At 37.9% G+C, this 18,917-nt stretch overlaps 1 protein-coding gene across 1 annotated transcript in view; it reads right to left on the reverse strand.

The window, feature by feature from the left end:
* Positions 1-18,917, reverse strand: part of LOC150109208 (plexin-B-like) — a 792,153-nt gene that overhangs the window by 471,736 nt on the left and 301,500 nt on the right. The window contains exons 9-10 of the mRNA XM_090406262.1: positions 15,091-15,232; positions 9,086-9,245 (exon numbers count right to left, since the gene is read on the reverse strand). Of these exons, the coding sequence (XP_090262388.1) occupies positions 9,086-9,245; positions 15,091-15,232 (302 nt within the window). The remainder of the gene's footprint in view (positions 1-9,085; positions 9,246-15,090; positions 15,233-18,917) is intronic.

An 18,917-nucleotide genomic window follows, 5' to 3' on the forward strand; every position in this document is an offset into this window, starting at 1 on the left:
TACTGTATAGACTCAAGCAAAACAATATGTTGCCGGTGCAACATATGGCTTTGCTTACACCACCACCACCACGTCGTGAATGTGTTAAAACTAAGAAATATATAGTGGTGGCGTTCAGTGGTAGATGGCGTTGGTGTATTTGCGGTCAATTGGTAGATTGTGAGTGGTGGAAGCAGAGTTGTAGAGTAGATGCCTTCCCTCGATGAATCTTTGGACTCCCTGGAGGTGACAAATAATAATAATAATATAGTGAATGTGTTTCAGATATTATGGAATTCGGTTGAAGAGAATTAGCATTTCAACTCAACTGTTGGCTTGCCTTTGTCTTTGGTTCGCACGATCTTTTGTTAATACCATACCAATCATACCAATCTGGCCTACCATTGCTGTCTGTTACGTGCTCTGCTTTTACTGCTCATTAGTCATTTCTGAAGGATTATTCATTATGTATATCAAGTTTTGTAAATTACTGGTCATTTTTGCTTGAAATAATGGGAAAGAAGATGAAGCTATTTGGGTAGATGACTTAGATCAAATTCTTACATATGGATCATTGGTTAAAGACTGGACTTACAAAACGCACAAAAGAGAGCAATATAGCAAATAATACAAGTAGCTGTAAGTAACAAGAAAATGTTATTATTGTATCTGGATCAAATGAAATTGATAAGGGTGTGTCATCTAACATCTCTAGAGAACCAACTAAGAAGAAGATGAAAAATCTTCCTAAGTATGATATGAATTACTTGAAATGTGGATTTTCATGGATGGGAAATAAAGAGAAAGATATTCCAAGTTTTGTTCTATTAAAAATAAATCTTTTTTTTTTTACATGAACATATAAATTCAAATAAAATAGACATGATTCTCGTGGAAAGGCTTAGACATTGGTTATTGATTTTTTACTAAATAATTTAAGGAATTACAACATCAACTAGGCTATACATTAAAATAAATTTTAATATACTTCAGTATTTCAGCAATGTCACATTGCCATTTTCAAGAAACTTAAGAACAAGACACGTGCACGCAGGCACAACAAACAGTAAGTGAGGAAGAAGCAGGAAGCTATTATTTCTTCTAAAGTCCTGATGGTGCCCCCTAGTGGGCACTGTTGGTATTCTTGGGCAATTGGGGGCTGAAGGTCTTCTGAAGTAAGTTTCCCAAATTTGAGGCAGTCTCATGCAGCCAAATTTGTTGAGGTTTGGATTGTTTCTTAGGGCTGAAGCTGATTCCATGAAAAGCCTTTCATATTTGTATTTACTACAGCGTATTATTGTGGCTTTCTTCCACCGTATTCTATGGCAGGTATCCAGCGCATGGTCAGCAAGACCAGAGTGGCTGTATTGGTGAAACCGGATGTAGTCCTTGTGTTCTGAAATTCTGATATTTGCTGTCCTGCCTGTTTGGCCAATGTAGGACAGCTTATAGCTGCAAGGGACCTGGTATACACCAGGTAGGTCTGGGGGGGGGGGTAGGTTGGTCTTTAGTGGAGCGGATAAGGGATGCCAATTTTTTATATGGTCTGTAACAAGAAGTTAAGTCATGTTTTTTTTAGGATTTTTGTAATTTTTTCTGAGGTGCCTCGGATATAGGATATGGTGATGGATTTAGAGTAATCGTTGTTGTGAAAGGGGGTTGTGGTCTATTGGTTTCAATATTTTTTGGATTTTTTTTTGGGGGGGGGGGGGGGGATAGCCACTGGCTGAGAAAGTGTTTGAGAATGTGGTTTAATTCTGTGGTTAGGACATTGTCATTTGAACAGATAAGGTTAGCCCTGTTGTGCAGTGTCTTAATGACTCCATATTTTTGTGAGGAAGGGTGGTGGGATTGTTGGTGAATGTATCTGCCTGTATTGGTGGGTTTTCTATATACTGAGAAAACCAAGGTTCCATCAGGCTGGCGGGTGACTAGTGTGTCTAAGAAAGGAAGGCAGTTGTTTTTTTCCTCTTCCAGGGTGAATTTGATTCTGGAGTGTTCGTTGTTTAAGTGTGGGAAGGAGAGGAGTGCATCAGAGCCATGTGGCCAAATAGTGAACACATCATCAAAATAGCGAAGCCAAATGGTTGGTTTTTGTGGGAGCAGAGTTTAAGGCTTTCTCTTCAAAAGTCTCCATATAAAAGTTGGTTAAGGGTGAGGAGAGTGAAGAACCCATGGCTGTCCCCTCTATTTGTTTGTAGAATTTTCCTTGCCAAACAAAATAGCCTGAGTTCATTGTGAACTGAAATAAGGCTAAGATATCGAGAGAAAATTTAGCTTGAATTAGCTCTAAGGATTCTTTGAGTGGGACGTTTGTGAATAAAGAGAAGACATCAAAACTGACCATTAAGTCAGTGTGTTTGAGTGTAAGGTTTTCTATGCTGGCTTTGAAGTGGGCTGAGTTTTTTTATGTGTGAAGGTGTGTTGCCAATATAGTGTGAGAGAGCCTTGGCCAAATGTTTAGCTAGTTTGTATGTGAGGGAATTAATGCCATCTACTATTAGACGTAATTTCACATTTTCCTTATGTATTTTTGGGAGTCCATAAATATGGGGGGGGGGGGGGGTTATGGAGTTAAATGGTTATAATTTGTTAGTGATTTCCACAGGCCAAGAAGTGACCTTCTTAAGGAGCCTGTGGAGTTTTCTAATTTGTGAGTTGGTTGGATTGTACTCGATATGGAGGTAAGTAGCCCGATCTAATAATAGAGCTTTCAGCTTACCTGTGTAATTCTTTTGGTTAAGCAATACTGTGGCGTTCCCTTTATCAGCTTTGGTGATTACTATTTTCTTATTTTTCTTTAATTCTAGTAGAGATTTAATTTCCTTACTGGGCATCTTGGCTTTTCATGGTTTAGCTTTGATCAGAACACAAGCTACATCCATTCTAATTAATATCGTTGGCGACTTGGTTTGGAAGGTGTCGTATCCTGCATTCAATTCGTATCATAATATCTTCAGCAGGTATTCTCCTAGGTGCATTGGCAAAATTGTGGCCACGTGCGAGGGCGTCAAGTGCCGCAGGTTTTACACTAAATGACGAAAGTTTCACTACCGTTTCGGTAGGAAATTGTGGTTTCAAGATCAAGTTCTTTTTTAAATTTTCAAATTTTTTGATGTGTCGATCTTGTACTTTTTTAAATTCTTTCTCCACTGCAGTGCACAAGATGTCATATAAAATATACCAAATTTCATGGCTTAAGGTGCTTGAAAGTCATCTTCGAGTGCCTGTATAGCTAAGTTAGCATCATTCAGGAAACGGCGAGATGTGGCAATTTGTTCTCTGAGCAAGGCTTGTCTGGCACGGTTATAAATACGAAGAGCCATTTGAGAAGAGAGACGGTGCTTGAATATCACACAGTTACGAATTACCTGGTTATCCGAGCAGCATTTTAGGAAGGCGAGACGATTCAGTTGTATTGATAGCTTTAACTTCATTTTACCGTAATGGCATGCTTTACGTGCGATATCATCTTTGTGGATTATCGTAATTCTCACGGAAAGGCTTAGACGTTGGTTATGCATTTTTTACTAAATAATTTAAGGAAATTATAACGTCAACTAGGATATTCATTAAAATAAATTTTAATATACTTCAATATTTCGGCAACGTCACGTTTGGCCATTTTCAAGAAACTTAAGAACAAGACACGTGCATGCAGGCACAACAAACAGTAAGTGAGGGAGAAGCAGGAAGCTATTATTTCTCCTAAAGTCCTGATAGTGCTCACACTATACTGGCAACACATCTTCACACATAAAAAAACTCAGCCCACTTCAAAGCCAGCATAGAAAACCTTACACTCAAACACACTGACTTAATGGTCAGTTTTGATGTCTCCTCCTTATTCACAAATGTCCCACTCAAGGAAGCCTTAGAGATAATCCAAGCTAAATTTCCTCCCGATATCACAGCCCTATTTCAGTTCACAATGAAATCAGGATATTTCGTTTGGCAAGAAAAATTTTACAAACAAATAGAAGGGACAGCCATGAGTTCTCCACTCTCCCCACCCTTTGCCAACTTTTATATGGAGACTTTTGAAGAGAAAGCCTTAAACTCTCTGCCCCACAAAAACCAACCATTTGGCTTTGCTATGTTGATGATGTGTTTGCTATTTGGCCACATGGCTCCGATGCACTCTTCTCCTTCCTAACACACTTAAACAACCAACACCCCAGAATCAAATTCACACTAGAGGGAAAAAACAACTGCCTTCCTTTCTTAGACACACTAGTCACCCGCCAGCCTGATGGAACTTTGGTTTTCTCAGTATATAGAAAACCCACCCATACAGGCAGATACATTCACCAACAATCCCACCACCCGTCCTCGCAACAATATGGAGTCATTAAGACACTACACAACAGGGCTAAACTTATCTGTTCAAATGACAATGCCCTAACCACAGAACTAAACCACATTCTCAACACTTTCTCAGCCAATGGCTATCCCCCCCAAAAAAATCCAAAAAAATATTGAAATCAGTAAACAACAACTCCCCCTCACAACAAGGATTACTCTAAATCCATCACCATACCCTATATCCGAGGCACCTCGGAAAAAATTACAAAAATCCTAAAAAAACATGACTTAACTTCTTGTTACAGACCATATAAAAAATTGGCATCCCTTATCCGCTCTACTAAAGACCAACCTTCCACCCCCCCAGACCTACCTGGTGTATACCAGGTCCCTTGCAGCTGTAAGCTGTCCTACATTGGCCAAACAGGCAGGACAGCAAATATCAGAATTTCAGAACACAAGGACTACATCCGGTTTCACCAATACAGCCACTCTGGTCTTGCTGACCATGCGCTGGATACCTACCATAGAATACGGTGAAAGAAAGCCACGATAATACACTGTAGTAAATACAAATATGAAAGGCTTTTCATGGAATCAGCTTCAGCCCTAAGAAACAATCCAAACCTCAACAAATTTGGCTGCATGAGACTGCCTCAAATTTGGGAAACCTACTTCAGAAGACCTTCAACCCAATCGCCCAAGAATACCAACATTGCCCGCTAGAGGGGCACCATCAGGACTTTAGGAGAAATAATAGCTTCCTGCTTCTTCCTCACTTACTGTTTGTTGTGCCTGCGTGCACGTGTCTTGTTTTTAAGTTTCTTGAAAATGGCAACGCGACGTTGCCGAAATATTGAAGTATATTCAAATTTATTTTAATGTATATCCTAGTTGACGTTGTAATTTCCTTAAATTATTTAGTAGAAAATAGACATGAAATATAATTTTTTATTCATTTATCATTTTGATAAGAGGGTACTTGGTAATAATGAAAATTTAAGAAGCGGTATGCAAATATCTGAAGTTTGAGAAACACTGATTTAGAGCATTGGTTCCCAACCAGTGGTACACATACCCCCCCCCCCCCCGCGGGGTATGTGCTGGGCCGTACAGGGATACATGAAAAATAATCAGTAATGGCGGAAAAACCTCATTTCCACTATTTTACATTAAGATAGGCACTGAACAAGTGTCAGTATTTAAAAACAGCTATTTTAAAAATGAGGGGCACAATTTATAGAAATGGATTTAAAAGAGATACACAAGTGAAAAAAGGTTGGAAACCACTGATTTAGAGCAAACCTCCTCACTTGCAACATTAAGAAGGTCCCATTCCAGCATTTTTCCTCTTGAATAATTTCAAGTTTTATGGGATGGTTACTGTAATTGGTATTCCAACAGATATTGCATGAATCTATGAAAGATTGTAAAACCAATATTATATTAGTACTGTGGATAGGCTACGAATTTTTTTTATAATTTTAATAGTTTTATATATTTTTCTTATTTTTTATTTATTTTTTACATTCTGAAAACGGTGCAAATGGATACCAAATATGGAAATTTTTCAAGCCACTGCAGACCTCCAATAAGACAATCGCAAATATTCATGTCCAGAGTAGGATTCTAATCTGCCATAAGTAGGTATGTATGTTGTGCTGGAGAGTGGATACACTAAACACACAGCTAATCAGCCCAAGAATTACTCTGAATGTTTTTGATGATGTTTTCACAAACATAATTCCCTAATGGAGTTTCTTTACAGATTTTGAGGATGATCCAGCCAACCATCCTGGATAAAGAGTGATGGCAATTTTCCAATGAACAGATGTATTTCTGTTTTTTATTTCTTAGTTTTACTATCCTTTGATCTTTTGGTATTTCAGTGGTTTCTGAACACAGAGAATATAATTTCTTGGCATCTTTAATTTATAGTATAACCAAGTGGAAAAATTCCAACAACTATCTCTAATTAAGACTAATTTAATAATAAGGTGTGATACCTTTTGGCTACTTGTATATGGAAATATGACTTCTGCATTATTTACCTCTAGGTCTGGCTCCCACTGATGAGACCTCAATAAAGTTGAAACTGGTCTGGGTAGTAACCCTTCCCTTAATGCATAGCATAAGAAAAATGACCGGCACGACGTGGGGAGCTTAACCAGAGGTACTTCGCTCGACGGCTTTGGCATGGTGTTTTGCTGCAGGGGAGTATGCTGCCCCAGTGTGGGTGGCATCTGGCCATGCAAAACACATGGATGTGGCTTTAAATGATACCATTAGGATCATAACCGGATGCCTAAGACCAACCCCAGTCAACAAGCTGTATCCCTTAGCAGGCATAGCGCCACCAGGCATAAGACGTCAAGTGGCCGGTGAGATGGAGAAAAAAAAGCAGATGACGGACGAAAGACATCCAATGTATGGCCATATCATCATGGCTTCTCAACTCAAATCGAGGCATAGTTTTATGCAACTAAACCATTGATCCATAAACCTGAGGAGCGATGCCTTGTTCTATGGAGGGAATCAGTTCAACTTCAAGAAGCCCCATAATTAAGGAAGAGTTAACCAAGGGATATCATCTACCCTATAGCACCTGGAGGATTCTGAACCATCTTAGAGTGGGAGTGTCCAATGCAGAAGTAACCTGATGAAATAGGGTTATGCAGATGATGACAGCTGTGACTGCGGAGACGCCCAAATTGATGAACACCTTTTATGTTGCCCAGATCTAATCGATGTGTGCTCCACGGATGACATTCTGATGGTCAATGACAAGGCGATACAAGCCGCTGTTTTTTGGATGGAGAGGATATCGGAAAGTAAAGTAAGTATGCATAGCATTATACATGTCTGTAAGGATATGTGCTTTGCATTATGGGATACTAAGGCAAATGATGTGAAGTCGTTAGCCTCTATATAGAAGTTGCCCAGTCGTGAAGTTACTTCATGTGCAAACTTTGTTTGCTTACACTTGAATAAAGGATTAAACCAAGAATATAATTTCTTGGCATCTTTAATTCATAGTATAACCAAGTGGAAAAACTTCCAACAGCTGTAAATACTCACAAATCCTTCTGAGAATAGCTGTGAAATCCTGATATCAATCCTTTTATCCTCAAAATTTACCAGGAGCATGTTAAATTTGAACATAAAGGATTCATACTAAAAAAAAAAAAAAAAAAAACAGACTCAGCACCAGAGCTCCCTACCAAAGAGCCTCAACAGACAGTGCACTATCCAAAGCAACAACTGTGCTTGTGAATAGGATGTCACAGCTACACCAAATACTATACCAGCATCAAGCTGAGCATATCCCTATAACATAGGGAAGGAAAAATTGCAAGACTGCTAACTCTAGCAGGCAATCCAGCTAAAAGAATGATCTTGAACAGGCCTCCAGACCAACTAGCTTGATGACAATGTATGATGTCTGTAAGCTGCACATGTTCGTCAAGCTAGTTTGTTTTTTGCAAGATGAAAAAGAAGACGGAGCCTGCCATCTTTTTATGTAACTGGCTAACTCACCTTCAGTTTAAAATTCCTTGCAAGGCTCTTTGGATTCTAGATAGAATTTAATCCAGATCTTTTCAACTAAAGGGCATCATCAATGCTGACTTGACTAGAGAGGCTCTGATGTGGCAGAAGAAAGACATCAAATTTCTAGAGAAAAAAGCCTAGAAAAAATTCCTCTGGTTGATTCTGTATCATCAACCAGAGGAATTTTTTCTAGGCTTTTTTTCCAGCCAATTCCAGAGTTAATCAACTTTTGGTACAAGCATTTCTTTCTTTCTTTCTTTTTGTTTTCCCCAGAAAAAACTAGATTTTAATCCCATAACTCAACAAAACCAGCCAAAGAGCATGCACAAATACACACTAGTTAATATTTGCCACTTATTCAGCACACCATGGAATGCACTCAACCTTGGTGATGGTGAGAGATGAAATTAGGCTGCTATTGATTTCTAAAAATTCAGTTAGGGTTAAAAACAATAAGCAATAACTCCAATCTGGTTAAAAACAAAATGGATTGCTATATATGCATTTCTAAATGCTTGGTCAAATTTTGCATCTGTGAATGAATGGTCTGGATGAAAGAAAACCGGGATGGCATAACAAATTTTTATAAAGATTCCAGATACTGAATTTCAATACATCTGATCAGAGCTGAGGAACATCCTGCATATTTATAAGCTCCTAAAAGTAAATCTGGTAGGAGATTATGAATTTACTTATAGATTATCTACTTCCCCACTGAAATATGATATCAAAATCAGCATTAAGAAGTATTTGCACATAATCTGGGAGCCCTGATTTTTACACAATGCAGAGTTTCTGAAAGGAGGGGTACTACAGTATGACTGCATAACTACAAATTGTGGGGCAAAGTGTCTGAAGACTCTAACAGTAGTCAAATAATTTCATATAATACAAATAGAATACTCATATATTCTATTTGTATTATTCTAGTAATAATCTTTTTATACTATGAAATGGTTTTGCTGAAGATATTCTGAAATAAAGTATGATCCACAAAGATGTTTAAACATCAGTAACTTTACAGTGTAGAGGAAATTACTTGACCCTGATGTTGGACAAACAGTTTAGTAATTTATACTTAGATCTTCAAAAATAGCAAAATAAAAAACACTACAATCAGTCTGATAACAAAATATCCTCCTTCCCTAAGTAACATATACAGGAAACATAAGTTTGCATTTTTGATATTCAGTTCATTTTAATAATGACATTGTACACAAAAATGGAATTCTAATTATTCTGCAGTACTTACCCTTCCCTAGTGGAATTCTTGGTCTCCTAGAAATTTCAGGTGCGACACATGATAAACCATTATTAGTAATATGAGCTTGAGTAGGAATACTGTTTCCAAATACACACATATAATGAGTATTATATGGCAGATGTGGCAGTTGATTAATTGCGAGTTCCACCTGAAATAGAAATCAATTTTTAAACAAAATCATATGAAATTATATTTAATGATCTCTTTAAAAAAATAAATTTTTACATTAAAAAATTGAAGTATTCAGCAATAAACTAATATAAGTGGCAGAAGTATTATAATCAGGTCTCCAAGTAGTCAGAATACTCATTGTGGGAGGTCTCACTCTCTCTTGGTTACTTTACCATGCCTTATACGCATTAACTCTATTTGCACTCATTACACTTTCAGGCAATGCATTCCATTCACTGATCACTCTCCATGCAAAAAAAAAAAAAAAAAAAAGGAACTCTGCTCTTCACTCTCCTGCTTACACAGGTTTCTGAAAAATCTCTTCCACATTAATCTGTAACAACTCATTAACAATTTTTCTGTCTCAATCATTACCCTTCCCCTCCTATCCACAAGACTCTGCAAATGACACTCAATCTCTCTTCAAATCCAACATTACACAAACTGGAAATCCTTTCCCTTTTAGTAAATCATCTCTGGACTCTTTACAACATATCTTCACCTGCTTGAAAACTGAATGACCAAACCTATACACAATAATCTATGTGTATAGGTTTGCATTTTACATTGAATATGAAACTGATGATACTTGACTCTAACCAAGGTGTTCCATTAAAATTTCAGGATTTGTGAAGTGTTCCGTCGTAGGAAAAGTTTGAGAAACCCTGATTTACACAACGCCGTCTACCAATCACCACCACCACTAGTATTTTCACAGACAATCACAAACATCCATGCCCACAGCAGGATTCGAATCCACAGCCTTTTGGCAGGAGAGCGGCTATGCTAACCACTCAGCAACAAGGCCGGCAGTTTTAGGCAGTTATCCCTCAAAAAATGATCTGATGGCCTTCTACAAGGAAACCATACTGTTTTTACTTCTACGTATCAGTGCATCATTGCTATAATTCATTAAGATGAATTCACAATTTTAACATTCTATTCCCTAAATTTTAGGTCCTCATCTACTATCATTCCTAAAATCTCTCAACTCCTGCACCATATGCAAATATCCCCACTAATTATATACCTGTACACTCTACATCCTTTTCCACCCAATCCTTGTTTTTTTTTTTTTTCACTATATTATTTCAGGAAATTACAACGTACTAGGATATACATCAAAATAATTTTAATATATTTCTATATTTCGGCAACGTCACGCTGCCATTTTCAAAAACTTAGGTACAAGATACGTGCACGCAGGCACAGCACAAACAATAAATGAGTAAGAAGAATGAAGCTATTATTTCTCCTAAAGTCCTGATGGTGCCCTCTAGCGGGCGATGTTGGTATTCTTGGGCGATTGGGCTGGAGGTCTTCTGATGAAGGTTTCCCAAATTTGAGGAAGTCTCATGCGGCCAAATTTGTTGAGGTTTGGTTCGTTTCTTAGGGCTGAAGCTGATTCTATGAAAAGCCTTTCGTATCTGTATTTGCTACGGTGTATTATCCTGGCTTTTTTCCACCGTATTCTATGGCAGGTATCCAGAGCATGGTCAGCAAGACCAGAGTGGCTATATTGGTGAAACCGGATGTAGTCCTTGTGTTCTGAAATTCTGATATTTGCTGTCCTGCCTGTTTGGCCGAAGTAGGACAGCTTACAGCTGCAAGGGACCTGGTACACCCCAGGTAGGTCTAGGGGGGGGAAGGGTTGGTCTTTTGTTGAGCAGATAAGGGATGCCAATTTTTTATATGGTTTGTAACAAGAAGTTAAGTTATGTTTTTTTAGGATTTTTGTGATTTTTTCTGAGGTGCCTCGGATGTAAGGTATGGTGATGGATTTAGAGTAATCCTTGTTGTGAGGGGAAGGGGGGGGGGTTGTGATAACCAGGTAATCCCTAACTGTGTGAAATTCAAGCACCGTTTCTCTTCGCAAAAGGCACTTCGTATCTATAACCGTGCCAGCCAAGCCTTACTCAGAGAACAAATTGCCGCCACTCGCTGTTTCCTGAGTGAAGCTAACTCAGCTATACAGGCACTCGAAGTTGACCTTTCAAGCACCTTAAGCCACGAAATTTGGTCGATTTTACACAACATCTCGTGCACTGCAGCGGAGAAAGAGTTTAGATTAGTCCGAGATCGACACATCAAAAAATTCGAAAATTTAAAAAAGGTCGCGATCTCTAAACCGCAACTTCCTAACAATACGGTAGTGAATCTGTCGTCACTAAGTGTGAAACCCGAAGCACTCGACGCCCTCACACATGGCCACAACTTCGCCACTGCGCCCAAAAGAATACCTGCTGAGGATATCATGATACGGATTGAACGCGGGATCCGACACCTCCCAATCCACGTTGCCAACGATATTAGACTGGATGTAGCTTGTGTTCTGACTAAAGCCAAACCACCTAAAACCAACATACCCAGTAAAGAAATTAAATCTCTATTAGAATTAAAGAAAAACAAGAAAATAATAATCACCAAAGCTGACAAAGGGAATGCCACAGTATTGCTGAACCAAAAAGATTACACAGGTAAGCTGAAATCTCTATTGTTAGATCGTGCCACTAACCTCCCTATCGAATACAATCCCACCAACTCACAAATTAGAAAACTCCACAGGCTCCTTAAGAAGGTCACTTCTTGGCCTGTGGAAATCACCAACAAACTAAAACCATATAACTCCATATCCCCCCGTATTTATGGACTCCCAAAAATTCACAAGGAAAATGTGCCATTACGTCCCATAGTGGATGGCATTGATTCCCCCACATACAAACTAGCTAAACATTTGGCCAAAGCTCTCTCACACTATACTGGCAACACACCTTCATACATAAAAAACTCAGCCCACTTCAAAGCCAGCATAGAAAACCTTACACTCAAACACACTGACATAATGGTCAGTTTTGATGTCTCCTCCTTATTTACGAATGTCCCTCTCAAAGAATCCTTAGAGCTAATCCAAGCTAAATTTCACAGCCCTATTTCAGTTCACAATGAACTCAGGCTACTTTGTTTGGCAAGGAAAATTCTACAAACAAATAGAGGGGACAGCCATGGGTTCTCCACTCTCCCCACCCTTGGCCAACTTTTATATGGAGACTTTTGAAGAGCAAGCCTTGAACTCTGCCCAACAAAAACCAACCATTTGGCTTCGCTATGTAGATGATGTATTCGCTATTTGGCCACATGGCTCCGATGCACTCCTCTCCTTCTTAACACACTTAAACAACCAACACCCCAGAATCAAATTCACCCTGGAAGAGGAAAAAAACAACTGCATTCCGTTCTTAGACACACTGGTCACCCGCCAGCCTAATGGAACCTTGGTTTTCTCAGTATATAGAAAACCCACCCATATAGGCAGATACATTCACCAACAATACCCCCCCCTCACAACAATATGGAGTCATTAAGACACTACACAACAGGGCTAAACTTATCTGCTCGAATGACAATGCCCTAACCACAGAACGAAACCACATCCTCAACACGTTCTCAGCCAATGGCTACCCCCCCCCCAAAAAAAAATCGAAAAAATATTAAAACCAGTAAACCACAACCCCCCCTCACAACAAGGATTACTCTAAATCCATCACCATACCTTACATCCGAGGCACCTCAGAAAAAATCACAAAAATCCTAAAAAAACATAACTTAACTTCTTGTTACAAACCATATAAAATATTGGCATCCCTTATCCGCTCAACAAAAGACCAACCTCCCCCCTAGACCTACCTGGGGTGTACCAGGTCCCTTGCAGCTGTAAGCTGTCCTACTTCGGCCAAACAGGTAGGACAGCAAATATCAGAATTTCAGAACACAAGGACTACATCCGGTTTCACCAATACAGCCACTCTGGTCTTGCTGACCATGCTCTGGATACCTGCCATAGAATACGGTGGAAAAAAGCCAGGATAATACACTGTAGCAAATACAGATATGAAAGGCTTTTCATAGAATCAGCTTCAGCCCTAAGAAACGAACCAAACCTCAACAAATTTGGCTGCATGAGACTTCCTCAAATTTGGGAAACCTTCATCAGAAGACCTCCAGCCCAATCGCCCAAGAATACCAACATCGCCCGCTAGAGGGCACCATCAGGACTTTAGGAGAAATAATAGCTTCATTCTTCTTACTCATTTATTGTTTGTGTTGTGCCTGCGTGCACGTATCTTGTACCTAAGTTCTTGAAAATGGCAGCGTGACGTTGCCGAAATATAGAAATATATTAAAATTTATTTTAATGTATATCCTAGTACGTTGTAATTTCCTGAAATAATATAGTGAAAATGCATAACCAACGTCCAAGCCTTTCCACGACAATCCTTGTTTTACAAATTTTAATACCTTACGTGCATGCAACATGTAAGGTCTCCACCACTCAATCTTTTGCATCCTTTTCCATCAAATCCTTGTTTTCAAAATTTTAATACCTCATGTGTACAACATGTAATGTCGCCACCACTCTCTGTCTCCACTACTCAACTCACCAACTACAACGAACTGCAACTACCATTATGTTGTAGTTCCGCAAAACATCAGTGTTCTGTGGAAAGTGAATAAGTGTTCCATGAAAAATTATCAAAATTAATATGAGCCTGGAATGGTTTTAAATGCTGAGACAAATTCAAACATGTTTAAAAATCAGGCGTTCCTTACTTTGCGTGTGGATTGTGCTATTAAGACCAGCGTGCGCTGCCGTTGACTCAGCTGCCTGTGGTTGTCGACACCTCTGAGCAGAAGTGAAGTATGGAGGTATCTATTCTAGGAAACATGTGGTCATAAGCAAGGCCAATGTGATGCACTGCAGTCCGGCACACCTGTAGTATGTGTGGTGTCGCATTTTTGCAATGCAATACAGCCTGCTGCGGAAATAGTGTGCAGTTAGCATTACATTGAAACTGATGATACTCGACTCTAACTACAGGTGTGCAGTCCGGCACACCTGTAGTATGTGTGGTGTCGCATTTTTGCAATGCAATACAGCCTGCTGCGGCAATAGTGTGCAGTTAGCATTACATTGAAACTGATGATACTCGACTCTAACCAAGGTGTTCCATTAAAATTTCAGGATAGGATTTGTGAAGTGTTCCGTCGTAGGAAAAGTTTGAGAAACCCTGATTTACACAACGCCATCTACCACCCACCACCACCACCACTAGTATTTTCACAGACAATCACAAACATCCATGCCCATAGCAGGATTTGAACCCACAGCCTTTTGGCAGGAGAGCGGCTATGCTAACCACTCAGCAACAAGGCCGGCAGTTTTAGGCAGTTATCCCTCAGAAAATGTATAAATTCCATGTCCATCTTGCCATACACCCATTCCTTCCTCCAAGCTATGTTCCCATAGTTGAAGTCCCCAATAATAATTACTTAGCATGCACTCACTGTGTTAATTTGACAATGCATAGCATTCACATCTTTCTGTAGACTCCCTGATTTATAGCAGCAATTAACAATGGTTGTTTTTTGGCCTCTAGGAGCTTCTGTTTTGAGAGAGACCTTTGGTTGGAAAGACTTGAGTTCAAACCCCATCTATGACATGAAGAACCTTTATTAGGAACTTATCAGTCAAAGGTCAGTGGGTCATTCTCATGTGGAGAGGAGTGTTTTTTCTCCAAGAAACTCAGGTTTTTTTATTCCTGGAGGCAATTCCAGAAGGCAATGAGAAACCACCTTGTTCTATAATAATTCTCTACCAAAGTAGCATATGCTATCTCAACAACCATTATGCTGAGAAGATAGACCAACAGACAATGGTTGAAATTCTTCAGCTGTCATCAGCAATGCTTCCTCTCCCATCCTATTCCCTCTAATCTCCCTGATTAATTCTTCACTAATATGATCATTATTTAGATAGTACTTACCACTGCAACACTGGTAATAGGAATACTTTCTGGATTAACAGAATGAAAATCAATGCACTGTTGTGTGTTGGGCGAAAGCCAGTGAGAAGGTTTTCGTCTTCCTAAACTAGTTGAATTATGACATGCTGCTTGAATTGTACACCTATGATGAAAACAATTTCCATTTAGTTATTATTATTACAAACAATGTAAATATATATTAGAAACTATTTTGAACAATACACATTATTTGTCAAAAATTAAAATGAAACAAAGGGGGAAAACTAATATAATCACTGATGTTAATGCACACATTATAATGAACTTGCAGAATTAAAAATGAATAACAGTTAATTATTCATCAACATTGTTTTTACACTAAGAATTTCTTCACCTCTCAATGAGATATTTAGTAGTTAACAAAACACTTAATTGGGCAATACATATAAAGCTATAGTACTTATAAGGAAAGTTCTTCACAAACAGTAATCTCGAGAGAGAGAGAGAATGTGTGTGTGTGTTTGTGCACTCACAGAGAAAAAAATTTTTTTTCATATATCAAACATATTATAAGCAAATAATTCATAACTATATGAAATAAAATATATCTTTTCGTAGCAATATTGATAATACAAATACTTAAGTGAAGCTGATTAGAAAGATATGGAAAAAAGGGCTGAAGTCATTATTTTATGATACTCTCAGGGGTAGTTCATAAGTCACAAGGAAGCCTATTAAGTCATGAAATATTCCATAGAAAGAGCCACTCTTTGTGATACTGAAGGTGGAAGGTATTTACGTAATGTGGTTTTTCACAACTAATAAAAAAAATAATAAAAATAAAAAATTGGTGATGTGAATAACTTATGAAGTTGCTTCACAAAGACGGGGTCCTTTCTACGGCATGTTCCATGACTTATGGGCCACCGTGTCCTAGATATTATAAAAGTATAACAGAAGTAATATTTCGTGGCTAGTTTCTGATCAATAACTTTCATCCAAACTGGTCTATTGTTTGTCATGTCTCTGATTCGATATCAGCTCATACATTTTGTTTTTCTAAAATGCTCTTAACCATATTAGCCGATCTGTTTAAGTGATCATATAATTTTAGATTAGCTCTGTTTACACATGCTAGAATATTAAAAATGTCAAGTTCTTTTCAGATGATGTCTTTGTTTTAATACGATTCTACCAATGTTGCTATCAGGTCACTTTCCATCTTACTTCGGAACTCAATTTCAGTAGACTGCAGTCTTTGATCACCCTTTTATTTCGAACCAACTCTCTGATCAATGTGTTAAAACTGATTTGAATGCTGTTTTGTATACTAGCTTGGTCTTAGTTAATTTCTCTCTTGTTCCACAAAAATTTATTCAACCATTTCCACATACCACATACTTATTCTATTATTATAATTATTATTTCATGACACCTCCAAGGAGTCCAAAGACTCATCGACAACTTACCATCTCCACTAATTAATCCACCAACTACTACACCAAACCACTACTACCATCATCATTTACACCAACATCATCTGCCCGTCAACACCACTAGTATTTGTTTGTCTGTAAACTGCATGTGTGCTGAAGGGATTTTTCTGAAAAACTCGAAGGGGTTTTTCTCCTGAGATTCCAGGAGAAAAAATCCTGCTATCTCTGCATGAGATCAGCTAACTCACTTTAAATTGAAAAAAAAAAAAAACCATATATAAAGATTCTTCCCATCACGATGAGAATCGAACTTAGGCTTCTGCCAATCGAAGGGCACAATATACCATCGTTCTTCAATTGCACTACAGAAGCGATTGCTAAATTATTCATTTAGATATTTAATTTGCCATTTTCACTAAAATTTGGACCTAAATAGCTAAAATATGTTAAATGTTCTCTATATATTACTACTGAGAATGCAGTTGATGTCTTCAGCTTTTATGCCTATTTTTCATAGTTTTAATCTTTTTCATTTCTGATTTTCATATTATCAAATTTCATCAACATTAAATGTGCCACAGCAATTATTAAATTTGAACTGAAACCTCTTGAAGACCTATAGCAGATTCATTTCAGGAGATAGGGTCAGTGTAAAGTAAAGAATTAAATCTTTATGTGTCCTGTTTGAATATCAGACCTGTATTAAAATGAATTTAGTATTAGGTTCAACACCACTTTCCTTAAAAATGTAATCTATATAGATTATAAATAACAACAGAAAATAGCACACAACAGTGCCTTATACCAGATTAACATTTAAACCATCTTCCTGTGCATTCCCTCAATTCTGAGTGTGGCTTTGCAGTTAGAAATGAAGAAATATACTTTACATGTAACATTATTTTTATTTCTGATGAAATCTGAAAATCCGTTAAGTCTGAACTATACTGCTCTGTACTAGACTCTGTATCAGCAGCTCAGAAGGTTTCAACTTAGAAATCTGTTTATCCCTGTTTTTTTTTTTTTTTTTTGCAGTGGCAGTGGGTACACTGCAAAAATTGTTACATGTATGACACAAAAATTTTTAAAGATTTATGAGCTGTTAGGTTAAATGAGAAGAAGGAAAGCATGAGAGTATATGAGAAATGCAATAATAGACTGGAGTGTCCCAGAAATGAGAACAGCATCACCAGAAATAATCAGTAAATGGATGGAAGTGCTGATGATAATAATAATGGAAACAAATCAGAAGGACTTACGAAAGAGTTGATGAAAATATATCGAGGTCTGAATGTCTAAAGAAGCAATTGACTGATGTGAATGAGAAGGAAGTTAACAGGAAGAAGCAAGTATCAAATGATGATAGAGTGAAGTTGTATAGAGATGCAATTGTTAGAAGTGTGGTGAATAACAAGGTACCTAAGACAAATTTTACAGGTGGTACACTGAAACAAATATCTGATGCTTTTCATGGAACTAGGGAATGGGCATCAGAATTAGTGGTAGTGGTGGTGGGCACAAATGATCTGGAGGATGAGACAAGGAATGTGGAAATGGATTTGAAGTGAATGAGGTGAAGGATAATAGTGTCACTGGAATTAGTATGTTGCCCAGATGTGATAATACTGAGTTGAGAAGGAGAGTAATTTCACCGAATAACAAGATGACTGAATTGTTTCAAGCAAAGGTTATGCTATATGAAAATGTACAGATGGAATTCAAAAGGAACTTGGAATGGTTTACAGTTGATAGTTTGCATATGAATGTTTTTGGCATTGGACATTTGGAGCAGCTGTTGTTTGCTAAGAGCTAAAATAAAATTAATATGGCTAAGGTCTAGTGAGAGAGAGAAAAATTGTGAAGTAGGATATGGAAGGACAGAAAGAAAATAGATACTCGGTTGAAGATATGACTGATGCAAGATAAAATGATGGAATGCAAAAAGAAAAGGATGAGAGGGATATGAATGGAAATAAGAGTCAGGATCAGGGAAATAGTAATGGTCAAAAAAGAAAGAGAGAGAGAGAGACGTAGTATACAACTAGAGATTGATGGTATCAGTAAGATGGCCTCAGAACCATCCTACCAATTGCATGTTTGCATACAATACTTTTACATATATTTACATATACTGATGTGGGGAGTATTAGAAATAAGGGATTGGAGCTCAGTTGGTTGCATTGAACAAGTCGTAATGCACAAAGATAACTGGTGTAAGAGGTTGTCTGAGGATGATGTGCTGTCAAGAACAGAAATCAAAAAATAGAGAAATTCTTCAGGAAGAATAGGAAGGTAAAAAGAGTAGACGATTTACAGTTAATGTTAGCAGAGGAATTGGGTCCACTAAGAGTGGAAGTTGAAATTGGCAGTGTACGTGAAGATTTTGAATCTCTTTAGTGTGAAGTTGAAATT

This window comes from Typopeltis vanoorti, chromosome 2, assembly GCF_054136105.1.
Source record: "Typopeltis vanoorti isolate ZY-2024b chromosome 2, IOZ_Tvanoo_1.0, whole genome shotgun sequence".
In the NCBI taxonomy this organism is placed as follows: domain Eukaryota; kingdom Metazoa; phylum Arthropoda; class Arachnida; order Uropygi; family Thelyphonidae; genus Typopeltis; species Typopeltis vanoorti.